At 47.0% G+C, this 15,451-nt stretch overlaps 6 protein-coding genes across 6 annotated transcripts; 1 reads left to right on the top strand and 5 right to left on the bottom strand.

The window, feature by feature from the left end:
- Positions 1-237: 237 nt before the first annotated feature.
- On the bottom strand, positions 238-876 carry F4813DRAFT_251982 (uncharacterized protein). The gene is made up of 2 exons (XM_049240160.1): positions 688-876; positions 238-607 (listed from the first exon to the last, which is right to left on the bottom strand). The coding sequence occupies exons 1-2, from the start codon at positions 718-720 to the stop codon at positions 278-280; spliced, it is 363 nt and encodes a 120-aa protein (XP_049095508.1). The 5' UTR covers positions 721-876; the 3' UTR covers positions 238-277.
- A 299-nt stretch (positions 877-1,175) lies between these two features.
- Positions 1,176-1,628, bottom strand: F4813DRAFT_393577 (uncharacterized protein; the record flags this gene model as incomplete). Its single annotated transcript, XM_049247441.1, has 2 exons — positions 1,176-1,374; positions 1,453-1,628. The coding sequence occupies 2 exons, from the start codon at positions 1,626-1,628 to the stop codon at positions 1,176-1,178; spliced, it is 375 nt and encodes a 124-aa protein (XP_049095507.1).
- Positions 1,565-2,300, bottom strand: F4813DRAFT_251993 (uncharacterized protein). The gene has a single exon (XM_049240161.1). It carries the CDS (start codon positions 1,973-1,975, stop codon positions 1,655-1,657), a length of 321 nt encoding a protein of 106 aa, XP_049095506.1. The 5' UTR covers positions 1,976-2,300; the 3' UTR covers positions 1,565-1,654.
- A 259-nt stretch (positions 2,301-2,559) lies between these two features.
- F4813DRAFT_374162 (ATP-dependent RNA helicase dbp-7) lies at positions 2,560-5,801 on the top strand. The gene is made up of 3 exons (XM_049244894.1): positions 2,560-2,907; positions 2,978-3,076; positions 3,125-5,801. The coding sequence occupies exons 2-3, from the start codon at positions 3,061-3,063 to the stop codon at positions 5,482-5,484; spliced, it is 2,376 nt and encodes a 791-aa protein (XP_049095505.1). The 5' UTR covers positions 2,560-2,907; positions 2,978-3,060; the 3' UTR covers positions 5,485-5,801.
- Positions 5,802-6,674: 873 nt separating this feature from the next.
- On the bottom strand, positions 6,675-10,603 carry F4813DRAFT_251964 (uncharacterized protein). The gene is made up of 2 exons (XM_049240159.1): positions 10,462-10,603; positions 6,675-10,247 (listed from the first exon to the last, which is right to left on the bottom strand). Exon 2 carries the CDS (start codon positions 10,208-10,210, stop codon positions 6,686-6,688), a length of 3,525 nt encoding a protein of 1,174 aa, XP_049095504.1. The 5' UTR covers positions 10,211-10,247; positions 10,462-10,603; the 3' UTR covers positions 6,675-6,685.
- Positions 10,604-13,312: 2,709 nt separating this feature from the next.
- Positions 13,313-15,318, bottom strand: F4813DRAFT_374159 (DNA polymerase subunit Cdc27). Its single transcript, XM_049244893.1, has 4 exons — positions 15,100-15,318; positions 14,982-15,037; positions 14,704-14,924; positions 13,313-14,649 (listed from the first exon to the last, which is right to left on the bottom strand). Exons 1-4 carry the CDS (start codon positions 15,151-15,153, stop codon positions 13,697-13,699), a joined length of 1,284 nt encoding a protein of 427 aa, XP_049095503.1. The 5' UTR covers positions 15,154-15,318; the 3' UTR covers positions 13,313-13,696.
- Between the last annotated feature and the right edge of the window lie 133 nt (positions 15,319-15,451).

Below are 15,451 nucleotides of genomic sequence, written 5' to 3'. Positions count from 1 at the left end.
ATGCAATAGTTTACCATCGCTTTCATCATATCTTTAATAGATCCCGGCTGAGACCGAGCCCCTTCAGCTTCTATTTGGTTTCAGGTAATTGGCCATTGCTAGGCTGTTGGTCCCCTTCCGACTTTTTGGCATTCTGCTACAATTTTTTTAGTAACAACTTGAGCGCGATTACGTTCGCCTCTGTCCTTCTGGGCTAACTCATCTTCTGAGCCGAAGTGATAGTACGCCTCATCAAGGGTCACAGAGCTATGGACGACTGAACCTTTATAAGCTTCTATTAGTCTTCTGGATTTCCCAGCTGGCCCCTGGCGAGAAATGTTAAGGTCTTCGGTTTGTGTTGCAAACTATATGAATGGCATCTATAATTATTTAGATCAAAGTCTGAGTAAGAGTAAAAGTTATTTGCAGCTGTCCCTCTATGTTTTTCATCTTGTCTCTTTCTAGTGGATGCAATTGGTACCTTCTCTGCAAACTGCGGCCTCATAAACCGTGACTCAGAAGTCCGATCTGGGATTTCACACCAAGTACTCTTCAAAAATGAGCTAACCTCAGGGTATCTCACAGTGCTTTCCATCTCTTCATCGACCATGATTCTCAACAATAAGTCCTATGAAAGCCATTAGCAACTTCTACGATCTTCGAAAGTAGAGATGTAAGAAATTGGTATTTGGGAACTATTTCTACTACCTTCATCCAACTAATATATCCTTGGTTAGTCATGACTACCTAGTTAGGACGTTCGGGGATACATATATTTGTAGCTGGTAAGTGGATGTGAGTAAACCTCAAGTTATCTTCGCCGTATGTATTTTGAAGTCGAGAAGATGTGGCATCGGAATCCTTATCATCGAGGCTCTTCTCCATAGTATTATTTGCTGTTTAGTTCCGCCTCGTGACAGTGGCGCCAATTTGGCACTATCGTCATAAACCTGCGCAATTTGAGGATCTTCCAAGATGTCTATCATATGCCTCCAAACGATAGGCTGGTTCCCATCCGCGAGGGCTGTAGCACCGTATATATCTTCTTCAGATTTACTCTTGTTTGCGCGCTTGCCTCCCAGTCTTCTGTTGGCGGTACTTTCTAGTTCTTGCTGAGTATTTTGCGTGTTGGCTTCGGATAACGCCGACTTGATGTTTTCGGTGATTTCATCGTCGCGTGGGGAAGTTGCAATGAGTCACCAGAGTGCGTCTGGGAATTTTTGTCGAGAAGCCAACTCGATAACGCTGGACGTATTCGTCTCTAGATCCGTGTTCTGGATAAGAAGCTTCTTCGCAATTTTGTGCCTCTCAAAATTTGCTGCCACCCAGAGAAGAGCCTCGTCGAAAATTTCCCGGTTCTTCGTCAGAGCTTCTAAGATTGACTGTTGCATGCACCTTTGTATTTACAGTTCTTCTTCCTCCGAATTTGGCGATTCATATAAGAGGAGCCTTTGGTATACGCCGGGATCATACTTCTTTTCATCGGGCATATGATCCAACAATATATGTGCACCCGCCAAATTGTTATCTTCAATCGCCACTAAGAATGGTGTTTTACCTTCATTGTCCCGGATACACGCTTGGTCGTATCCATGCTCGTCTAGTAACATATTCATGCTAATTAGCTCTTCCCCTTTCGTCGCTGCCATTAATGGAGTTCATCCATTGCTTTCTTTTACGTCGACTTTTGCGCCAGTGGACGATTGCCTATCTCGCAGGCTCTGTGCAATGGCTGGCATTTCATGTAATCCTGCCCTGAGACAGACGCTCCTGCTCCGAGGAGAGTTTTAGCCGCCCATACATGGCCTTGCCGAGCTGCAATATGCAAGAGGGTTTCGTGAAAGTAATCATCTATGTGAGAGTTGATATAGGCCTGTGCCAACGAGTCCAGCTTGTCCTTGAACTTATTTTTATTGTCCTCGTCATCATTCATACCATTGAGAAGCGATTTGAGATCTAGGATCTGCTTCGTTATCGTTTGACTGTCTACGGCCATGATCGAATCCAGAACTTTCAGGTGGCGTAGGTAGTGACTAATTGAAAGATAGGCTTCAGAATACGCAGTTGTGTTTTCGTCTAAAGAGTATCTAGAGGTTATAGGAAAGAGGTAGAAAATATCAATTACCTAGGTAGTGACATGTAATGGCGACTCTTATACAGACGGCGAGAAGCTCGTGTCTACCATTTCGACTTACAAAACATCACGCCATTCCACCCACACTTATCTCAGCAAAAGCAGAGTGTCAGCTTCATCAATAGCTATGCAGGAGCTGATATGCAATCCATGATATCAGTTGGCTACGAAATACTGGCAATTTTTAATGAAGCAGGGTTTGTCACATGGACAACACCGCCAAGAGGGTGTTGGCCGTAATATGAGATGGCTAAGCGCCAGCCAGGCGGTTAGGATAACCAATATTAGGATCATTGGATGAGACTTATCACGAGGACATGCAGGAATATGCAAGGACAGCCAACATGTATTTGGTATCTTGGATTAGGTCCCAAGATACGTGCCTTAGATTGTTTACAAAAGGCCTTGGGCCCGCCCCTTTGAAGAAGGAGGAGGACAAGGACCTTGAGACCTTTGAGATTTATTAGTAAATTGAATATACGTTCCAAACCATATAGACCTTGTTACAGGGTTCCACCACAGCTGAAATAGACCTGAATTATATCTCGCAGCCTTGTGTCCTCGTACCTAGATAAGCGGAGGTTACCTCTGCGTTCAGTAGGAATATGATAATGTGAAGTTCCTAGGTGGACTACTATTGGCCTAGGCTTGCCATCGTAGTCTCACGTTTGATCCAATAGAAGATTTCCTCAACTTTCAACAGACCAATAACTTGCTACTTGTAAGTTGTCACTTTATACTTAAAGGAGCATATATGGATAGCTTTCTCTAAGAAATACGCGCGATAGTATTAGGTAAGTTTTCTTTACGTGAACGTTTATTGAGTAACTTCATTTGTAATGCTGAAATGTATCAAAATAATAAACTCGTCTTACAAGGCTGAGATAAATGGATAACGTCCATATGGTTCCAGTATACTCGGTATATCTTATCGATATGATAACGATATGCTATTACACATATGTATGCGCTAAGTAGTATAACGTCGAGTACTCCACTAAAAAGTCTCAGACGATTCTGTCGCTTTTCACTGCTTCAATATTCGCGACCACACATACATAATCGCCATGGCTGACAGCGGCTTACTTTTAAATTTCGATCTTGGTGATGCGCCACTAAAGAAGCAGGTTAAATTCACAGGTGGTCGATGGAGAGATCGTGTCCATGCTCAGCGAAGCGCCAGGAAGAATCGCGATGGGTCTTTAGATGGACCTGCGAGCTCAGTCAATTCCACCCCGCTGTCCAACGACCGACGAGATTTTCGACAATTTCACGATCAAAACGAAAGGCCAGCGAAGCGCCAGAAGACATCCGATCCCCAAAACGGACAATTAGATAATACATCTAATACGGGTGCTAGGTTCGGCGGCACATCCAACAAACCTGGCGGCATCACGTCCAGGTTATTCACATCTAACCCAACACCCACAACAGTCTTCGATGATCCAGTTGATGATGTCGAACCTACAAAGCCATCCAATGCCCCATTATCTGATGAAGCCGAAAACTTCCGCGCTCTTGGCTTGTCGCCGCGCATTGCCCAACACCTGTCGTCAAAGCTGGAGATGAAGGCCCCGACTTCAATACAAAAGAATAGCATCCCGCCGCTAATAAAGGACGATAGCGATGCTTTCTTACAGGCCGAGACAGGTTCAGGAAAGACTTTGGCTTATCTACTTCCTATCGTACAGCGAATCATGAATCTAAGTCACCATGACGACGGCTCTACCACCGGAACCCGTATGCATCGCGATTCAGGCCTATTTGCTCTTGTCTTAGCACCGACGAGGGAGCTGTGCAAGCAAATCGCTACCGTTTTAGAGAAACTTCTACGTTGCGCTCCCTGGATCGTAAGCACTACCGTGATAGGTGGAGAGAGTAAGAAATCCGAAAAGGCTCGCTTGAGGAAGGGTGTCAACATATTGATCGCTACTCCTGGTCGTCTCGTTGATCATCTGGATAATACTAAGGTGCTCGACGTCGGCACTGTAAGATGGCTTGTTCTCGATGAAGGCGACAGGCTAATGGAGATGGGATTCGAAGAAGAGTTGAAGAGCATTGTGGGAAAAATTCGAAGAGAAGAATTAAAAGAGTCCAATAAAGAGGGTGTGTCCCTCGCCGCCCTGCCGCAACGTCGTGTCACCGTTCTCTGTTCGGCGACGATGAAGATGAATGTGCAAAGGCTGGGCGAGATTAGTTTGCAAGACGCTATCCACGTCACATCCTCTAAGTCTGAGGACGAGGGCGATACCGTGGCCGCGGCCAACGACGCTACCTTCAGTGCGCCATCTCAACTTAAGCAATCATATGCCGTTGTTCCAGCTAAACTGCGATTGGTAACACTGATATCACTACTCAAATCAACATTTGCCCGCAAAGGGTCCGTCATGAAAGCCATTGTTTTCATATCTTGCGCCGACTCGGTCGATTTCCATTTCGATTTACTCCGTTCTGCATCATCCCAACTCTCACCCGACGAATCACCCCTGACAAAGGATACTGTTGCCGATGCTGCCTATATCACATCGCCAGCAAACCCTGATATAACTCTTCTAAAGCTTCATGGCTCCCTCCAGCAGCCTGTTCGCACGTCCACGCTTGCCGCCTTCCACACCTCGCAGAATCCTTGTGTTCTCATTACCACCGATATCGCATCGCGTGGTCTCGATGTGCCCGCTGTGGATCTTGTCATCGAGTACGATCCAGCCTTCAGCGTCGAAGACCATGTCCATCGCATCGGTCGAACCGCGCGAGCGGGCCGACCCGGCAAAGCGACACTCTTCCTCCAACCAGGCTGCGAGGAAGGCTACGTTGAACTTCTCAAATCCGCCTCAGCTCTCATACCCCAGTCTTACGAATCGACTCTCCAAAAGGGCTTCGTAACACCCATATCCCTACCCAAACAAGACCAAACCTCCGAGCCCCAGACTCTAGTATCAGACCGCCAAACTCCTAACTCCCGCGCGGAAGCCCTCCAACTACACTTCGAACAACGCCTCCTAGCCTCCGCAAAAGAAGGTAGTAACTCGAAGCTCTTGGATGCGGCGCGCCAGGCCTTCCGCTCGCATATCCGTGCGTACGCGACACACGTGCGCGACGAGCGCGGATACTTCGACATCACGCAGTTGCACCTGGGCCACACGGCCAAGAGCTTTGGTTTACGCGAGGCGCCGGGAGGGATTGGAGGCGGGCCGTCGAGGCGCACGTTTAAGCCGAGTCAGCAGAAGAAGACTGGTGCTGGTGGGCAGAAGAGGGGCAATGATGGTGATGGGGAGGATGGTGTGGGTGCGGCGGACGAGGATGCGGCGAGGAGGATGAGGATGAAGATGAAGCAGGTTATGAGTGCGGCCGGGGAGTTTAATATTGGGTGAGGTGGCTTTTTGGAGGGGGGTTATGGTAGTAGGGGTAGGTTATGTTATGGGGAAGAGAGGTCGGTTGCATTGTTAACATGAAGTTTATCGCGACGGTATAGATAAAAAAGAGTTACGAGCGCATGAGTGTCTGCGGTAATTATTATTCATTCTGGGAATGCTTTATACGGACGTTTGAGGAGTATCGTCGTTGTAGTTGATATAATACGGATTGACTAGTTCGTATAAAAAGCTACTACGATTTTTATATATTGCGATTGATATTTTCTGTAGTTGAGCTAATACGTGACGATGAAATCAGTTATGCAATAAGAAAACGACTGATATAGATATAAAGCTATTATCACGATATATATGACGGGGCTCTCATCCCTATATCAAGTACCGTACCGTTCAGTTCTCACAACTCAGATTTGTAACAACTGAGATATGATTTAACATCTTACAAGTCAAAAGCGCAAGCAGTGAAGAGTGTTATATTCATTTCTTCATCACATAGAACGACCAGAGAATATTCAAGACAAAACAATCAAACAGCTCTCACCATTACAATGTCAAATAATATACAGCACTACATAGCACAATTTAAACACGCAATCATTAGAACGAACTTCCATGGTATTGGTTCTATCATACAGGGCAGGATTACCGTGTCATATCATACCATACCATACCATACCACGCCGTGTTACTCCATATGAGTTCATCATGAATCATATACCACCGCACCAAAATATGCACGCGGTAGTAACACAAGCCTGTGAATCCATATGCCATGCCATGCCATGCCATTAACCGACTGAGATCCCAACCGTAAATGTGTATATCTCGAGGGCTAAACCTGCCCAAACAAAACCTCAGGATCCCTCGACTCGATCCTTCTATGGAAGTTCCTTCGTTCGTGATATATGCAGAGTGGAGATTTGTCTATAATAAAATCGACATGCCAGCCGATGCCCGCCCCCCTTTTCCCGGTAAGGGTGTAGTACCTGGTGTCCGTAATAACCGTTTTATATGCAAGTTCCGTAAAACGCCTGGCCCACTTGTGACGACCGTGCCCTTTGCTTCAGCCGACCACCCCCGGAAGAAAATTCATCTCAACCTCTTGCTGCACAACACGGGGGGTATCGCGTATAAAGCAAAGAACAAAGGAAAGGCAGAAAATAGAAAATCTAGGTAACGCCCATTTCACGGATGCTTCTTAGACGACAACAGATTCTTCACCGTTGCCACCACCGAGGAGCTCGAGGACCTTGTTAACCACGGCGCTGGGGTATCCTCTCGAAAGCATCTCGCCTACTACTGACTTGGCGCGCTCGCGGTCTTCTACGGCAAGGAATGCCCGAGTCATTGCCTCATATGTACTAGGTTCGCGCTTCTCACGGCCGACGCTGCTGTAAACTGAAGAGGCTTTGTCAATGTTCTTCTCGCCAGCCCAGCCGTGGATGAGAGTGTTCGCGATGTAAGGTGTAAGTTCCACGCGCTTCTGTTTCATTACGGATAAGAGCGCCTCAGTATCCGCGACTTGATGGTTAGCAACCATAGCCTCAAATAATGCCTGGAAAAGGCAGGCATTGGGGTGAATGCTGGGGTCACTCATAACCGAGTCAAAGATATTCCTGGCGCCCTGCATGTCATGGAGGACACAGCCGCGAGCATGAATGAGTGAAGCGTAGTGTACCGGTTCGGGCTTCTGGCCAGAAGCACGAATCATATCCAAGACAACTTCAGCGGCGGTCATGTTCACAGGTTCGAGAGTAGCGTGAGTATCAACGAGAAGCTTATACGTGTGAGCAGTTGGTGCAATTCCCTTTGCTTGCATTCGGTCGTAGTATGCAAGGACCTTAGTCTTGTCGCGTTTGGTAGTGAGGAAGAACTGCATCATACTATTGTACGGGGCTGGACGAGCTTTGTAGTTGGGCATCGACTCCATCTCATCGAAAAGCTCCTCGGCGAACTTCTCGTCGCTAACACGGCACAGGGCGTTTACAATCGTTCCATAAGTGACACTAGTTGGCTTGATACCGAGGGAACGCATTTCGGCGAAGTAAAAAAGGCAGTCATCGATGCGGCGGGCCTTGCCAAGCTTACCAATCAGGGCGTTGTACAGGAAGGATGAAGGCTCGACACCCTCAGCCTTAGCTCGGTGGAAAATCTTGACAGCTTCCGAGGCTTCGTCGAAGGTCTTGGTGGATTCCTTGAGGGTAGTAATGTAGAGACCAAAGGTATTTGCCGAGGGAGCAGCTCCCATCTCGAGAAGCTCAAGATGGTACTGCTCTGCCAGGACACGGTCGCCAAGGGTCAAGCAAGCTCCAACCATAGCATCGAGAATAGAAGACCAACCATAACGGACGACAGAGTATTGAGGAAGAAAAGGGACATCGGTTCGTGCTGTCGCTAGGACTTCGTGACACAGGTCTATCTTGCCGTCTCGCGCCGCGGCAGAAATCATCTTAGCGTAAGTGATGTATCTGGGGTGACGTCCTGCACGTCGCATGTTGCGGAAACGCGTTAGCGCCTCATGGAGTCGGGGTCCCTTGCGTCCATGTGCACCCTCGAGTTCATCCGAGATAATAGATGAACCCTTGAAATCGGTGTTATGCGCGTACGGGTCGAAGTTATCCTCATAGCTCGAGACGGTGGGCGTTGAAGGGTAAGGCGATGCAGTGAAGACTTGTTGCTCAAAGCTGACTGGAGTAGCGACTTCACGAGGATCCACAACACCACGGATAGCCATGAACCGAGATATGAATTCGGCGCTTTCTTCCAATTCGTCGGCGAGGTTCGGCCTTGCGTCGGTTTCGGCAGCTCGAATTCGTTGGAACATCATTTCGGACTGGGCTAAACCTTCAGCAACCTGACCAGAACCGATCATCGCAACCGCATACATAGCTGCCGGTTCGATAAAAGATGAGTTAACCTTGATCTCAGGGCTATTGAGGATGTGCCAATATCGAGCGGCAGCTGGGACATCACCATGACGAACACTGAGGGCAAGCAAGGCCATCGCCGGAGTTGCAATACCCTGGAACACTGTAGGGATGTGGGCGAACGCAGCAGTTGCGGTATGTCGGTCGCCAAAATCGGCAGCAGCAGTAGCAATATCCGCCAGAGCGCTTAAGCGAGCCTCACTCTCAATAGCCTGTGCCCATTGAAGCGCTTCGTGGTAGATTCCCCTTTTAGCAAACCCTTTCACGAATCCACCGCTGATTATGGCGTCCTGAATTTCCGCAGCACCAACTCCGTACGACTTGACGATCTTCTCGTAGAAGTTCATAGCACCGTCAAGCTTGTCGTTGATGACGTATGCATTGATTACCGAAGCGTAAACCTGTGAATCCAATCGATCATTTAGCGTGTAGTTACCGTTGTCATGGGCGACAGCAAGATCCTTGTACTCATTATAGCACTCAACAGCACTGGCTAAATCACCAGTGTTGGCAAATGCAGTAATCATGGAAGGGAAGGTAGCCGCATAGGGGATAGAACCACTCAACTCCATATGCTCAAATAGGTGCAGCATATCAGAGACTCGTCCAGCCTGAGCACACGCCGAGATGAGTTGATGATAAGTTTCAGATGAGTAGTTAGCCTTGTTTGTTAAGACAGAGGTCTCAAAAAGCTTGACGGCAAGGTCGAGCCTGTCGTCTTCCGACAGAATGGCGTGTTCCAGCTCATTCGAGGCGAACATGAACTTCCCAGGCTCATCCATACCACCAAAACGTAGGCGCTTATCCTCTAAGCCCTTCTTGAGGGTGAATACCTCCAGACATCGAGCGGCTAACAGACCAACTAGAATGTTGTACGTGTCGCTGTCTGGTGTGATCTTCCGTCGCATCATGTCGGCATAGACATCCAAGGCCTTGGAGACCACCTCGATCTTTTCGGTAGGGATGTGAATAGCGGCGACCAGCAGGGCATTGTAGGATGCGGCCGTAGGTTTGATGTCGGTAACAAGCATAGCCTCAAAAACAGCAGGAATCTCAGCATATCGGCCATCTTCAGAAAGTTTCGTTAGATGGTCCGCGTAGCTCTTGGACTGGGGATCAACCGGCGGTGTTACTGTGCGAGAGATACTAGGTGTTGCTGGCCTTTCGTGAACGGGGGACCTAGCTCGGGACTGAACGCCACTCGCGATAGAAGGGGTCGATGCTCTTAAAGAACGCGCGGGGCTTTCTAAAGCTTCTCGTAATTCGCGAGCTTCAATCTCCTTCTCAATAGCGGCGTCGATATGCGCCAATGCAACATCTATGTCGACAGGAACCGGTAGATCCTCGCCGGCATTCTGACTAGCTTCGGCAGCCTCGAGAGCATCGACATCGAGCGCATTGGACTCGGGATCCTCGAGGACAGACGAGGCATTCGGCTTCCACTCGATGGGCTTGGGAAACTGAAATTGAGTCCACTCTTTCTCAATGTCGCCATTGTCCTGTTGTTTTCTCAGTGCCTCAAAGTAGGCATCCAGGTTTCCATGGTTCCCATCTTTCTCGTGGCGAAGCTCATGTCGAGCATTCGGATTCGAGCTATGGAAGGCATTTTGAAGCTGGAGACTAGTGAGGCGTCCGACGCGCTGACTGTTACGTCGAGCAAACGACGGACGGTTCTGCGAGTTTAGAACATGGGGATGTGTAGCAGCTACGACAGATTGCGCGTAGCCGTGGGTGAAAGATTTCGCAAATCCTTGACGGATGAAATTTTGGTACAAGGATGAATAGATGGTGGGCATTTAGATGACACCAGGAGGGGAGGGGGACTAGAGAAGACAGAAGGAGATCTAGTTAGTATAATTCAAGCAGATTTCTAATATTTGAAGAGAAGTAAAGACGATATAAAAAGAATGTTATGTGCGCGCGTGACCTAATCTCGGCGAGTTATCTCAGGTACGAAATTTAATAAAAATAAAAATAAGATAAAAAATTTTCTTTCGCCGTCGCGAAAGAGCTAGCAAAGAACATAACCAAATCGATGACGACTTACATAGAGAAAAGATAAAATCGGTAGTTGCAGGTTCATTTGACAGCACTGTAGCCGTCAAACAAACGCGCCAATTTTATAATAAGAAATGATATGAATTGGTTGAAAAGAAGCGAATAGAGAGAGAAGAGAAGAATCTCATCAAAGTGAATGGGTTGGTGTGGATGGGATTTGGTAGATGATATTGGAAATTTGCGGTACAATAAAATTTGAGATATGGTATTTTTTTGGCTTTGCAAACTTACACAGTCAGTTGCAGGGGACCAGGGTAGGAGTGTAGGGACCTAGAAGGAAAGAACAAGGGTGTGTTGCGCACATTAGCCCTATGCTAATATCTTCTCCGGTTCTTTCTATCGCTGACAACCTCTTCCAGTTGGCCTTTTGGGGTTACATTTCTACAAACTTCCAATTAACACAGTGGAGCCCGGGGCTAAGAAGGAAGGATCCGGGAAGCCAGTTAGTGCTTTCGCTATCATTAGGTGTGTAGACCTAGGTATGTAATACAGTATGCGAACTACCTAAACAATTCGTCTAATGCAGCCTCGACCACTAGTTTTTAGGTACCCCTCACCCCTCTATAATTTTTATTTTTATTTGGATTGAATTCATGTTTGGTGTGACTCGGCCAGTGCATTTTCAAATGACACACTATAGTCCGGGCGTTGAAAATGCATATTGTTAAGAAGAAAACATAAGCTTAGGTACTATTGTGTTCAAGCTCAAAATAGTGGCAAGCAACACAACTTCATAGAAAGTAACTTAAAAGGCTCAATGCAAAGTACACAAATACCTGCACGTCCGGATGGTCACAGGTTAATTTACTGCAGGCAAACGCCTTGTGACGGAGGTAACCACCTACCTAAGCTCCCAGGCAGCCAAATAACCTCCGTACGAACAATAAGCAGATAGGTAATCAGATCTCAAATTCGTCATTCATTTTTAAGGCAATCCTAAATACCTATACATGCAGATTGCGTACTGCCCCGTAGCAGATCAGTTAGAGGCCAGATTGTCCCTACATAGCTGTCTGATATAATGACGAAGCTTTGTTATTGCCTGGAGATCATGGATGCCAGGCTACAGCTGAGAATAGTATGGAGGGTAGATTAGCGTACGGCACGTTCGGAAGCAATTTTTCTTCGTTCAAGTTAAGAAAGCAGATCGGGAAGATTAGGACGCGTGTAGGACCCCCGGTCCTGGAGATCGGAGCCGTGATTCGTTCGCGCGTGGCCGACATGCCCAATGAGGCAACGCTACTATCCTTGAGGGTGGGTGAAGCCGGAATCTCGATCCCAGTCTGTCGGGATCCGAGGAAGGTCTATGTATTGTCCCGTGCATCATCATACAGCTTTACCTACAGCTGCGGCACTCGCTACGCACCGCAAACGCATGAAGCTATTACGGAGGGGTAGTTCATGATATCGAGCTTGGTTCCCCGGATTTATTCGTTAAGGGACCGGCAATGAGACTTGGCGGTGGCGAGAAATATCGTTCCCTCAATTCCAAAAGCCTGCCTGTTTGTCTATTGCCGGTATTATAATAGTCAAGCTAATAAGCCGCGGATCTTAATAGGAGGATTGGACAGAAACAAGAAAAATAAAGGAACAAACGCTCTAAACCTAGAGCGTCCCATTAATTCCACCAATTACATGGTATTCTTATTTTATCACTTTCCGGTCAACTTCAACTCACCGAAGCTGCTTAAGCACACGCGACATAATAACCAAGTCGTTACTATGTAGGTAACTTAAGTTACTCGATGTTATCTCGAAGTTACCCACTAACAATTTCGACAACCGATATCCATCCATCCATCCATCCATCCATTCAGCCGCGTCAAGACCCTAAGTGGGCAGGTAGAAGGGGAGCTTGAAAATCAAAGGATTTGCCATGTGCGAAGATGCAGAAAAACGGCTCACGGGACCCAACTCCATTCTCTTAAGCTTCCCTGCTACGAAAATGCTCCGCGACGCTTTCTCGCTTGTCCTATGAAACCTTGCAACCCCCGATTCTCATCATCCGAGCCCCGAACCCTATCCCCGTCCCGCCGTCGGCTTCGATAGTCTCCCCGTTGTCCATCCATTTTCGCCGCTTACGTAAACTCCCGAATCGTTTTCTCTTTCGTGGCTCTCCGGCTCCTTATTGCCCGTATTCGTATGTAATTTCCTACCTGAAACGCTTGGGACTGTGTGCAAAGTATTATTCTCGATCTTCTAACCTCATCTTAGTGCGCACGTGTGTATTCTACATACACAAATAGCCTACGGCAATCGCTCCTAGTCGAAAAGCATTGCCCTGTTTATTGCCCTGTTTATTGCCCTGTTTACTAACATCACCCACACCCACGCCTATGCCTATGTGTAAGCAGTTTGCATGACTCATATGCAGCACTCCGCTGCACTGCAACTGAGACGTGATGGCTTGATTCTCAGTAGTGTTTCCGTTCGATCGCTCATATAGGCGGATTCATACGTCGTAAATCGTCGATCGTGTACATATCTGAACCAAGCAATGAGCACTTGCGGTGGACGCCGCCGGCTTGTAAGGATTTCGGGATCTTTACGTTCTTGACAATTGATGCCGGTTCAACTCGAGTTGAAACCGCGAGTTTTGTAGCCTCGCTCCTCTATTCTATTCAAGATATTATCATATCATACTAGAGGCGAGACAATTCGTCTGCGATGAAAATAATTATCTCGGAGTTATATGCACCTGGGCCAAAATATTTGCATTGGCTTAATTACTTCCTCTTTAAACATTGCATCTAGGTTACATTGTTAAAGGCAGGGAAAGACATTGACAATATATTCGTCCCTGTTCACAGCAGTTTGTAATAGAAATATAGTTCAATCAGAACACGGCCAAAGAGAAACGAAAGTTAGCCATATAGGCTAGCACCGCTACAAGTCACATACGTATAACTAAATGGCAGATCTCATGAAACCATTCCTAGTAAGTTTTATTTCGTAGGAGTTTATAATTAGAGAGTATGCATCGGGGGTAGGTGTTGAGTTTTAGGTAGATAAAGGATTGAAACTTCACAACCGAGGAGAAATGTCATCTTTTAATGTAGTAACATGTTGTAAATTTCTGTCGAAGATGGCAAGACTCCTGCTTCACTACGATTAGCTCAAGACAATTAAGCCCTTCTTATAATAAGGGAATCTCCTAGGTTATTCAGTTAATCTTTCCCACGACCGGCTCTAGTCCACAACCCTCCGAGTATATAGCAACGACCTCACTTCTTTGAAAAGAAGGACATAATATTACCCTGGCCCTTGCCTGTCGCCTTCTTGGGCTTTGCAGCAGGTTCTGTCTTGGCTGGTTGAGGCTTCTGTTTAAGCGGCAGCGGAGCTTCGTCCTCGGAAAATGATTCCCAACCCTGTTCCTGTATTGTAACCAAATATCCCTTGTCATCCATAACCTGCTTCTTGCGCGTGACTCGTCGTCTTCCCCTACGTTTACCATCGCCTGTGCTCGATACTACTTCGGCGGGTTCTTCTTCCTTAGGTTCCGGTTCGGGTGAAGGCACCTCCTCTTCTTCCTCCATAGGCTCCTCAGTAGGACTCTCCGCTTTTTCATCTTCCTCTTCTTCGCTCTCTTCCATCATGCGACGCAGTTCGGCTTGGCGATTCTTCCTCAGTTGCCTAGCACTCTCCGACTCTTGCTTAACCTCCGGCATCGGCACGACGTCGTCCTCTCCATCATCAGACAAGGCCATCTTTTGGTCCTCCTCGGCAGCACTCGCTGCAGTTTTCTTAGGTTTAGCAGCTGCCTTAGCAAACATTTGCCCAATTCCAGAAGAACTCTGTCGTTTCAACGAAGTAGCAGCAGTAGGCTTCTTAGTAGTAGCAACTGAAGTTGATCCTTTAACATTAGCTTGAGGTGCTACCTTAGGCTCCTCCTTAACATCGGCAGGTTGTGCCTCTTGCTTGATTTCGGCCTTTGGTGCAGCTTTGGAAGTGGGTGTACTAGTAACAGGCTTAGGTGCTGGCCCACGACGTTCCCTCCTACGCACATTGTGATTGGCAATTGAACCAAATGTTTTGCTTGAAGCTGGAACGTCGCCTGTTGTGGACAACTCCAGGACCTGTCGAGCTGTATCGGCCAAGAGCTGGAGGTCTTTGAGGGGATGGAGTGCTAAGCTGTAGATGTGTATCGAGGTAACCTCATCATACTCTGCTAGTAGATCTGCCTCTCGTTAGCTAGACCTAACAAGGAAAATCGAAGCATTCTACTACTAACCTTGCAGTTGTTCCTCTTTAACTATAGAGAGCGTATAAGTAGAAACTTCATCTGAGAAAGGAACATGCATCTCTCCCAAACTTTGAGAATCGGTCATCTTCACATCGCCATCCGATTCTTCTGTTTTTACCGCTACCTTCTTAGTACCGTATACGAGGTATGTGGCATGAAGAGATCCTGGGCGTTTATCGTTCTGCCATTTATGAAAATCATAAAGCATCCTATGAAAAACCGTTAGCACCATTCGATCTTCCTTTAATTTTGTGTGAAGTACTTACTCTTTGGCAGTGTTTACGTGAACCTTCAATGCCCGGCTCAGGAGGCGATAAGTTACCTTTAAAATATGTGTGTTAATAAGATGTCGTGAGTTTTGGTTATGGATATTTTATAACTTACGATCTGATCCTCAGTGAGGAGCTTCTGGGCTAGATACTGCATATGGGGGTCCATATTGACCGGAAATTTCAAGAATAATCAAATAGTCTAGCTTGCAGCATAACTGAACGAAATACAGAATATTTTGTTGTTTGCTCTTCAAAGACAACTAAAGTAATTATGAAGGTAAGAAAGGTGGCATGCCACTTTAAAGCTGGTAGTCGCGTCTGAAAAGGAAAGACGCGTTAAGTGGTAGTGGGGCTAGGAACTCATAGGTAGGTACACTATGTACAATACAAGCCTACAGGGCAGCCACTAGACAGGGGTTCGAATTTCAGGTAGTAAGCGCGTTCCTAGGAGCAGTCGCGATTTC

The sequence above is a fragment of the Daldinia decipiens genome, assembly GCF_022478715.1.
Source record: "Daldinia decipiens strain CBS 113046 unplaced genomic scaffold F4813scaffold_46, whole genome shotgun sequence".
Taxonomy (NCBI): Eukaryota; Fungi; Ascomycota; class Sordariomycetes; order Xylariales; family Hypoxylaceae; genus Daldinia; species Daldinia decipiens.
Note: the sequence above shows the minus strand (reverse complement) of the source record. Positions and strands in the feature narration are given on the sequence as shown.

Excerpts from the sequence above, each read along its gene's own strand:
- F4813DRAFT_251993 (XM_049240161.1), bottom strand. The coding sequence starts at position 1,975 with ATGGCCGTAGACAGTCAAACGATAACGAAGCAGATCCTAGATCTCAAA.
- F4813DRAFT_374159 (XM_049244893.1), bottom strand. The coding sequence starts at position 15,153 with ATGGACCCCCATATGCAGTATCTAGCCCAGAAGCTCCTCACTGAGGAT. Across the intron at positions 15,038-15,099 it reads TCCTCACTGAGGATCAGATC|GTAACTTATCGCCTCCTGAG; the intron begins GTAAGTTATAAA and ends CATATTTTAAAG. Across the intron at positions 14,925-14,981 it reads CACGTAAACACTGCCAAAGA|GATGCTTTATGATTTTCATA; the intron begins GTAAGTACTTCA and ends GGTTTTTCATAG.
- F4813DRAFT_251964 (XM_049240159.1), bottom strand. The coding sequence starts at position 10,210 with ATGCCCACCATCTATTCATCCTTGTACCAAAATTTCATCCGTCAAGGA.
- F4813DRAFT_251982 (XM_049240160.1), bottom strand. The coding sequence starts at position 720 with ATGACTAACCAAGGATATATTAGTTGGATGAAG. Across the intron at positions 608-687 it reads GATATATTAGTTGGATGAAG|GACTTATTGTTGAGAATCAT; the intron begins GTAGTAGAAATA and ends TGGCTTTCATAG.